Raw genomic sequence first — 10,227 nt, 5'->3', positions numbered from 1 at the left:
GTAAGAAAGGAAAAATGATCACCTGACCATGGCAACCCAGCTGAGGGGTCTGATTCACTGATCACATGCAGCAACTTCAAAGAACATTAAGAAACAGGAGGGGCAAGTTGTGTCTCCCAATACAGTTCTGCAGAACACAGTAAAATACAAGAAAGTGCACCCAAAATTAGGTGCAAAAATACGGGCATTAAGCATCAATTCTATAATGGCAATTGCATGCAAAAATGTTGTTATAGAATGGAGTTGGTAAGTTAGCATGTGCACCTAACATTAGAAAAGATCAGAAGAACTTTTGATAGTGGATTACCATTTTGGCAGTTGTATAAAGTGTGATTTTAGATTACGGACAACAATATAGTTTGGCAATTATGAAATTAGTTACACCCTGTTGGAGTTTCAGGTTTCTCCCAGTGTTATATAGGTTTGAGAAATCATCGAATCTATAGGACACATATATTTTCAAAGCACTTAGCCTTCCAAAGTTCCATAGGTTTCTATGGAACTTTGGAAGGCTAAGTGCTTTGAAAATATGCCTCAATTGTGGCATATTTCAGACTCCTGATGCAGGCTGATAGGCTGAAATACAGCCTGTGCTGAGTCTGTTTACATCAACAATAAAGAAATTTGCGGTGCTTTCAGTGTATATAGTGTGGTTTGTGTCACTTCTGCTGTTTTTGTTGTTCTTTTCATGCCTAACTTTAGGCATGAGCATTTAGACCATATGAAAGGCTGGTGTAAATAGTCATACCTAAGGTAAGGGAAAGGGAAATGGGACTTGATATACCGCGCCAATGATGTTACACTATACATCCCCTACAAGCATGATCTGGCAGAATTCACCGATGAAATCAAGCTCAGCTTAAACATCATGAACTCATGGGCAAATGCATTCCAACTAAAACTCAATGCAGAAAAAACACACTGCCTCATCATTTCATCCCAATACAATACATACAAACATACAAACATTAACACCCCAGGATACACCCTCCCTATCTCAGACAGCCTGAAAATTTTCAGAGTAACAATCAACCGAAACCTCTCACTAGAGACCCAAGTGAAATCCACCATAAAGAAAATGTTTTTCTCAATGTGGAAACTCAAACACATGAAACCATTCTTCCCGAGGGAAATATTTTGCAACCTGATACAGTCAACGGTACTAAGCCATGCAGACTACTGCAATGGAATTTATGCGGGATGCAAAGAACAAATCATAAAGAAACTTCAAACCGCCCAAAACACAGCAGCTAGGCTTATATTTGGAAAAACGTGTTTTGACAACACCAAACCACTACGAGAAAAAATGCACTGGCTTCCAATTAAAGAACGTATCGCTTTTAAAATCTGCACGACAGTTCATAAAATTATTTACGGCAAGGCACCGGGATACATGACAGACCTCATCGACCTGCCAACCAGAAACACTAGGAAATCAGCATGATCATACCTCCACTACCCAAGCAGCAAAGGACTCAAATACAAATCCACTTATGCATCCATCGTTTCCTACTTAAGCGCACAACTATGAAACGCACTACCAAAAGTAGTAAAAACTATGGTCGACCACCTAAACTTTCAGAAAGCACTAAAAACAGACCTGTTCAGAAAAGCATATCCCACCAACCCAACATAAAAAACCTGGATACCTGCGACATAACGAAACCAAAGACCGTAATGGACATATCCTCTCTTCCTCTCCCTCTCTAATGTTCCCCCAATTGTATTTTACTACACATGTACCTCTTTCTACCACAATATCACCTTGTCATTGTTCATACTTGTATTAGTTCATACCGGAATCGGCTAACGCTGTTTACGATACTATGTAAGCCACATTGAGCCTGCAAATAGGTGGGAAAATGTGGGATACAAATAAATCAAATAAATAAATAAATTTAAATAAATAATATATTAAGGTACTTATTTTGTACCAGGGGCAATGGAGGGTTAAGTGACTTGCTCAGAGTCACAAGGAGCTGCAGTGGGAATCGAACTCAGTTCCCCAGGATCAAAGTCCACTGCACTAGGTAGGCAGTTTTGTGTGTAAGTGATAGTATTCTAGAACTTAAGACATGCCCCAAATCCACCCATGTGTATGTTTCCTATGCAGTTATGTACTATAGCATTTATAGCATGACTTAAGTTGTGCGTGCAAATCTGGTCTGGATTTGCGTGCGCAACTTAATTAGTTAAGCCAATCGATACTTATAATTGCCACTTAACAATTATGGACACAATTTAGCATTAATTAGAATTTACATGCACAACTGTCTAAGTGCATTCTATAACGTGATGCACATAAATTCCGTTGCGTATTTGAAAAGGGGACATGGCCATGGGTGTGAAATGGGTGGATCATGGACATTTCTCAAATCTGTGCTCATTGTTATAGAATACACTCAGTCCGCACCTAATTTAAGCGTTAGGATTTACATGGCCCGCAACTAAATTTAGTTATGCAGACGGGCGCTCGGTGTATGCCTAAATTTAGGCGTACTTTATAGAACACGCCTAGGTGTATTATTTTTTATCCTGGATTTTTCAGGCTCCATATATAGAATCTAGCCCTAAGTTTACAGAATAGTGTCTAAGCGCAGTTATGGGCGTAACTACATTCAATGCTAATTAGCGCCAATTAAAGTCACTTAAGGGCTATTACTGGTACTTAAAGCCAATTGGCACCTACTTTATTAAGTTAGATACACAACTGGCACTGTACACCCTAATTTGCAAGCTAGTCAGAAATTTGTGTGTGCAACTTTATAGTATCCAGCCCCAAACTGTCACATACCTTCTTGGGAGCCTGCTATTGTGGTCTAGAAAGCAAAACTGCAATTTCAGAAGGATAAAAGTTCCCCTCTATTCCTGACCTTTGAAGCTGTCCTAACATGGGGCAAAGATGTTATAATCTAAGAAGGCAAGGATTTGTGGTCAAGGGGTTGGGGAAGAACATGAAAATTCACAAGGAATAATTAGGAAACCCCGGGGCTACTTGATTGACTTAGGGCTCTGCAAAGTGCAAAACAGATGTGTACCAGGCTTCATTGTTAAAATCCGCACACCAACTCTTCACAAGTTGGGTGCAAATGAATAATGTACCAAACACTTCAGAGTCTGGTCTTGGCATAATGTATAGTGTCGGCATCAGCTTTTGTGCCATGCAGATTGGAGATGCGGGGGAAACAAATGGTCTGGGGAGGATTCCCGTTGATTTCCAAAAGATTCACACGTGCCAATTGGACAGTTTTATTTATTTATTTATTTATTTATAACATTTGTATCCCACATTTTCCCACCTATTTGCAGGCTCAATGTGGCTTACATAGTTCCGTAAGTGGCGACTACCAGTTCGGGAGAGGAGAAATACATAGTTGAGGAAGAGGAGATAGAGTGGATTAGGTTACAGGAAGGAAAGTTCGTCTTATGATAAGAACTGAAAGGTATTAGGTTAAACTTCATTCGTGACAGATTAACTTGAACAATTAGGAATATTAAACTATAAATCAGGATAATTTAGCATAAACAATTAAGACATAAAGAATACATTTTGTATAGGTACATTTTGTTAGTTGGCATTTAGGATGAGTTGTATGCTTTCTTAAATAAATAGGTTTTCAATAGTTTACGGAAGTTCACTGTGTCGTGGGTTATTTTTATGGATTTTGGTAAGTCATTCCAGATTTGCGTGCATATGTAGGAGAAGCTAGATGCATACGTTAATTTATATTTCAATCCCTTACAGTTTGGATAATGGAGATTCAGGAATGTACGTGATGAGCTAGTAGAGTTCCTGGTTTTGTAGGATAAACTGTATATTTTGGGGAAAAATTGCATAGTGGAGGAACTTTTTAAAGCCTTTCTGATCAGAACTACCAGTTTTTCACCAGAGTAAATGTTGAGTTTGAAGAAGACTAGGGAGACACGGTTTACTTATGTAAACCGCAATAACCAACTGGGCTGCTTGGAGTTAGCTGGCTTCGGTGCAGGTGCTAACCATGATATTCAGTGGAACTAACCGGTTAAACGCTGCTGATATCTGCGGTTAGCTACAAACAAGTGATTTATGCTTTGATCATTTTGAATAATGCATGGCATAATTTTTTTTTACACATTCTCACAAAGTTCCTGTGTCAGAGGATATTTGACTACATCTGTATTGACTTGGGAACCTAAATGTGCCAGACTTGTTGAGACTCCTTACAATGGCTCTCCCAGTGCTTACAGTTCCTGGGACTGTGTAAACTGCTTTGATTGTAACCCCAGAAAGACAGTATATCAAGTCCCATCCCCTTTCCTGTGGGTTTAGCAGAGGGCTGCGGACCGCAAGCTCTGAGGATCCCCAGTGGGCCTGTTGGTTCACACTCACACAAATAAACTTTAGTTTTCGGTTTTGGCTTTGGCGTCAGCCGAAACCAGGCAATGAGTTTCAACTGCAGTTTTGGTTTTGGCTGAAAATGTTTAGACAGTTTTGGTAGTTACATAAGTATTGCCATACTGGGAAAGACCAAAGGTCCATCAAGCCCAGCATCCTGATTCCAACAGTGGCCAATCCAGGTCACAAATACCTGGCAAGATCCCAAAAAAGTACAAAACATTTTATACTGTTTATCCCAGAAATAGTGGATTTCCCCCAAGTCCATTTAATAATGGTCTATGGACTTTTCCTTTGGGAAGCCGTCCAAACCTTTTTTAAACTCCGCTAAGCTAACCGCCTTTACCACATTCTCTGGCAACGAATTCCACAGTTTAATTACACATTGAGTGAAGAAAAAATTTCTCTGATTCATTTTAAATTTACTACATTGTAGCTTCATCGCATGCCCCCTAGTCCTAGTATTTTTGGAAAGCGTGAACAGACGCTTCACATCTACCCGTTCAACTCCACTCATTATTTTTTAGACCTCTATCATATCTCCCCTCAGCTGCCTTTTCTCCAAGCTGAAGAGCCTTAGCTTTAGCCTTTCCTCATAGGGAAGTTGTCCCATCCCCTTTACCATTTTCGTTGCCCTTCTCTGAACCTTTTCTAATTCCACTATATCTTTTTTGAGATATGGCCGAAACTGAAAAAAGCAGTTACGGTTAGCCTCTAGTTTTCAGTATGTATTCCTTTAATAAATTATTTATATGGAAATAAAATTTGATAGATCACAGAAAGGGAGTGTTCTTCTTTAAATAAACTTTCAAAATAAAAATGCTCTCCTCTATAAACTTTAACACCGTTAAAGACTAACTTTAATTTTCTGTCTGGTTAAGAGAACTCCCCCATAAAAAAAACCCCCTCAGTTATTTAGGATTGCCTCCTGTTTTATCAACCTTTGACCTTTGCACCAAGTGAGACAAGGTGATTCCCTGACTTTAGCTTATTAATCAGTGAGTAGTCAAATTCTGTAAGGCTTATTTTCACGTTCATTGGCGAGCATAGTCTAAACAGCACGCACATGAATATTTTTATAAAGTAGAATAATATTGTTCCAAAATACGTGAGTAGAATCGGGGATGATCTATTTAAAGGTGGAAAGATGAGAGAGGAATAGGTGAATGCCATCCAAGCACTTCATTATCCCTGTTCTGGTCGGAGAGGTTTTACACAGTCTGGCCACCTTCTGGGAATGATCAAATGATTAAGGTAATGCGGTTTGAAGGGTCTATGTTTTCCCTCTTAATTTGGGTCATTACTCAGAAAGCAAGCGTGGGATCATTTCATCAGTATGCAAGGAAAAAAAAGATAACTATTCAGGAAATTGTTTAAATGCGTATTAATTAAAGAACCGAGAAGCAGTTATATGATGAAAAACACAGTTCTTTCAATTTTTTTTTGAGAGCAGATTTGGTTGAACAGAAGAAATTCTTCTGGTACTAAAGGAAAAGATTTATCCATTAGCTATTTTTCCACTAAAAGATGGGCAAACTATTTCATGAAACGGTTGGACAAGTGCATTCACCAGTAAGTACTTGTGTAGAGGCAGTCAATAATAATTAAACCGATCATTAAATATCCACCAATCACTGCAAGCGGAAGTGGCAGGAATGTCATCATATACATAGAATGTATGCTTATGAAGAAGGGTATTTATATATTACAGTCTGAACAAAAATTAATTTGATATTGAAACGCAAAATTAAAAAGTATTTTTTAAATCTGTGGGAACTGTAATATTTTATATAGTGTAGTTCTGGGGGAGAAAATTGTGGTTGCAAGAATACTGAACTTTTTGCAGTGTCCTAATTTTTCTTTAATGAGTTGTAATAGTAGTGATCCTTAGGGTTTTGTTTTTTTTAGCTTGCATTAATAGCCTATAAGATAATATCTGTATAGATTCTGAAGTATTGTGTACGATATTAGCATTTTATTATAATTGTATTTTGGTTAACAGTGTTCTAACAGCCCCTTTAAAAAAAATTCCTTTGACGTTCCATCCTGAACAGGATCACATTTTTGTTTAGAAATCTGAAAGCTCATTCTGTTATTTTTGTCATATAGTTCTTGCTTTATTCAATTATACATTAAATTTCAATTTACATGTGTAAAGAACATCTGCAGGTACATTATTTACATTTAAGCTCTGAATACAAAAAAAAGAGTAATGGCGATGTATTTTAAATAATATTCCATTATGTACACAAGTGAACAAAAGTATTTCCACAAACATACATGTTCGCTTAGAGCAGGTGTTTATCTTAAAAAAAAAATTGCTGGTTTGGATGAGCAAAGGGTTATCGGCGCTGGAATCTCATACTTTAAGTATGTTTGTTCTAGAGGGAGGCCAAGGTTTTCAACTTTCAGCAGTCCGGGTTAACTCTTTCGTGGCAGATACGACAGGCGATACGTTATCGTGCAGTTTCCTCACGTGCTTCTTTAAGTCAAAGTTTCTGCAAAACCCTTTCCCACAGGTCCCGCAAGTAAAGGGCTTCTTGTCATTGTGGGTGTGCATATGAAAAGTCAAGTTATAAATCTGGTGGAAAGCTTTGTTGCAGATCGAGCACTTGTACTGCTTCTCTCCACTGTGGGTCAGCTTGTGGTTTTTGTAGTTTCCTAAAAAAAAAAAAAAAAGAAAGAAAGAAAAAAGAAAATCAAAAGAAAAATAGGGGAAATATAATTAGCGTTTTATCGTTGGGGGAGGCGGTTTCTCAAGTTCACAATTAAATTATCCGGCTAAAGAGTTTTTATGGGACGTCTTCATTAGGACGGATTCTGCAAGTCAACTTCTTGTCAAACTTGCTGTGGGTTAAAGAGAGCGCACACAACTGTTAAATTTATGAAAAATGGGAGAAAGAAAGGCCGATGTGCTGATCCGTATAAATGCGGATCTTGGAACGGTAGAAAACGACACATTTTGTTTAATGGAATTTAGTAAAACTCTGTGGCGGTTTCCCTTCAATATGCTGTCTTTCCAAATAAAAGTAGCTGGAATTTGCATGCGTATTTCTGCATTTACAGTTTTCTGATCCGTGTGTAATGCTCATCAAATACTGGGGATGTTATTTTTTCGTGAAACGGGGAGCTGGTTCATTTTAAACGGCGTTAGAGATTGTGGTGGGTATTAAATTGACAGGGTCCCCTTTTCACTACAGTCCCTTGCTCCACACTCACCCCTTTATTACTAAAAACACCTTCAGAATAGAATGGCCAGAATATTAAAAAGGGAAAGCCCACACTTTTCCTTAAAACATTTTGATAATTTGTTTTTTTTTAATCTAGGCAATGTTTTCTGATCAGGCCTGGTGTAACTTTGCTATGAAATTGCTACAGACGGAGCCCTTCGTCGCTAAAACCCCTGTCAGCAAAGTAATGCCTGTACAAAAGCACAAAAAAACCTTTGCACACAGGAAACTAAGATCGCATCTTTATTTTGGAGCAAGATCGCGAATACTTCAGTTGAAAAATACCTTTTTGGTGAAATCCTTTCCCGCAAAATTCACAGACAAAAGGTTTGTAACCAGCGTGAATCCTAATGTGTGTATTTAAAGTGGAGCTTCGGTTAAAAGCTTTGCCGCATTGGTTACACTTGTGAGGCTTTTCCTGAAGAAATAAAAACAAAATAATATATATATGTAGTTGTTATCACATGTCTAATTTTTGAGACGAGCTTATTGCTTTTCACAATAAAAAAAATGCAAGATTTCATCACATCTCACGAAATGCAAGCTGCCCTCCTGAACAGGGTGTTTGCTTATATCTGCTCATCTCTCATATCGCTTATATCTGTCTGACTTATAACAAAAAGTTGCACGTACCTGCGTGTGGATGATTTTATGCCTGCACAACGTACTAGCTTGTCGGAAGCCTTTGCCACAAACTTTACAGACAAATGGTCTTGCTCCTGTGTGAACTGGCATGTGACGAGTTAAATTGTAATGTGCATTAAAGACCTAAAATGAAAGAAGCACACAACATTTTCAAATAGGTTTAAGGTCATGCAATCTCTAGGGCAGGCAAAGGGGCTCTAAAAATATCGTCCCTGGCCAGTAACAATGGATAAATAAAAAATCATAATATTAAAAACAAAAACCAGAAAGAAGAACTTGCAAAAGAAATTCAAAGGGACACAGGAAACGTGCAGGAGTCTCTTTGGAAGTAATGCCTTGCATTCGTTGGAGGGGGGGGGGGGGCGATCGCTGCTTACCTTTCCACACACTTCACAGGTGAAGTTTTTGGGCTTCCCATCGGCTGAGCTAGTGCTCAGCTTGCTGTGAGTTTTTACTCCGTTCCTTTCCACGGCCAAAGCGCTGTTTTCCTTCAGCACCTGATCTAACTGTCCTGGTAGACGCTCTTTGTGGGGATATTGGGGATTTGGAAATTTATCCGTGGCTAGACTCGCTAGTTTAGCATTTTCTAGCAAAAACAGTTTCTGATGAGCAGAAAGAGAAGCTTGGGACTGAGCATGTAGAATGCCAGATGGAAACAAATGTCCGTTTAAGATATCGGAAGGATGGTAAGCGTCCATGTAGTTAAAATAATACAACGATCCATTCGCAGGCATCCCTACTGTCTGGTTTATAGCTTGAGGCTTAATCACCCGGTTAGTTGGCAGAACGGGATGTCCTATATTTAAATCGCTCTTGCAGCATATGCCACAGTTAGATTTGCACATACTCGTCGAACTGCAAACTGTACTTCTTAGGCTGCTTTTCCAGATCTCAGAATAGTTCAGCAGAGTCTTGCAGTGAGCATCATAGCCTAAAGGCTGGATTGGAATCATGCAGGGAATTGGAGAGCAAAGGCTGAGCATTTTCTTGCATTCTGACTCCAGCCCTTGCCTTTGTTCAAACGAAGGTTTGGGTTCCGACGTCTTTGCCATAATTCTTTCAATGGAGAAGGCCAACGTCTTTGGGCTGCTGGAAGCTCCGTTGCGTCCATCATGTCTTGGGTAGGAGGGCATCACGGTCTCCAAAGAAGCCGAGCTCGCCATCCCTGCAGAAACTTGGGTGTGAGCAGCTGCCAACTAGTCACTGTGGTTCTACTCTGCATTCCAGAAAAGCCAGTACACGAATCAATTTAATAAGCACCTTGCCTTTGCCATGTCACCCATTTACATTCAAATGAACATAGTCAAGAACAATGGCACCCAGGGGTACCAGCTTAATACTCATTAACCAGAACATACACAAGTAGCAGACAAGCTAGACCTTGTTAGCAAAGCCCAACCAATCTATTTATCCCGCATTCATCAGTCCTCAAACTAGAAATGGTATTGAAAAGTTCAGCTGAATGGGTTACCTTGCCACAGCGCGAGGAGAGGCATTCAAGAAATGCCATGTAGTTACACTGTCACATCTTGATGGCAAACATCTTCAGCAGCGTGAGATCACTGTCTTTTACATTTAGCTGACATCACATGAAGTCACTTGAAGCAGAATGACATGGATATGCCACCATGCAGCAAAGCAGCTTATGCTTCAGCTAACCCCCAGCTCCGATTAATAATGGAAGACACCAGCAGAAGCACAGCACCGGCAGCTAAAGTTTAGCAGTGTGCACAAGCGAGCAATCTGCTCCTTTTCTTCAAGCAACTTGCTACCGCACACAAATAGAATTCCTGCGATTTGCAACTTTCCTGTTTCACCATTAGAACGATTCCAAGGCAGATAGAATTGTTGTGCGCTCTTACATGGAGCGTGGACAGAACGTACAAACCCTGTCCAGTGCATTGACATTAATCCCATACATGCATGCTAATAATTAACATTTGTCACTTTAGTTACCTATATTGCTTACTCTCCTAT

At 39.3% G+C, this 10,227-nt stretch overlaps 1 protein-coding gene across 1 annotated transcript; it reads right to left on the bottom strand.

The window, feature by feature from the left end:
* Positions 1 to 6,604: 6,604 nt before the first annotated feature.
* Positions 6,605 to 9,413, bottom strand: FEZF2 (FEZ family zinc finger 2). Its single transcript, XM_030208032.1, has 4 exons — positions 8,628 to 9,413; positions 8,239 to 8,373; positions 7,891 to 8,023; positions 6,605 to 7,036 (listed from the first exon to the last, which is right to left on the bottom strand). Exons 1-4 carry the CDS (start codon positions 9,411 to 9,413, stop codon positions 6,777 to 6,779), a joined length of 1,314 nt encoding a protein of 437 aa, XP_030063892.1. The 3' UTR covers positions 6,605 to 6,776.
* Positions 9,414 to 10,227: the final 814 nt, after the last annotated feature.

The sequence above is a fragment of the Microcaecilia unicolor genome, chromosome 6 (genome assembly GCF_901765095.1).
Source record: "Microcaecilia unicolor chromosome 6, aMicUni1.1, whole genome shotgun sequence".
NCBI lineage: Eukaryota > Metazoa > Chordata > Amphibia > Gymnophiona > Siphonopidae > Microcaecilia > Microcaecilia unicolor.
This window is presented reverse-complemented; position numbering and strand designations above follow the sequence as displayed.

Excerpts from the sequence above, each read along its gene's own strand:
- FEZF2 (XM_030208032.1), bottom strand. The coding sequence starts at position 9,413 with ATGGCGAGCTCGGCTTCTTTGGAGACCGTGATGCCCTCCTACCCAAGA. Across the intron at positions 8,374-8,627 it reads CCTGTGAAGTGTGTGGAAAG|GTCTTTAATGCACATTACAA; the intron begins GTAAGCAGCGAT and ends CTTTCATTTTAG. Across the intron at positions 7,037-7,890 it reads GAAAGGATTTCACCAAAAAG|GAAACTACAAAAACCACAAG; the intron begins GTATTTTTCAAC and ends TTTTTTTTTTAG.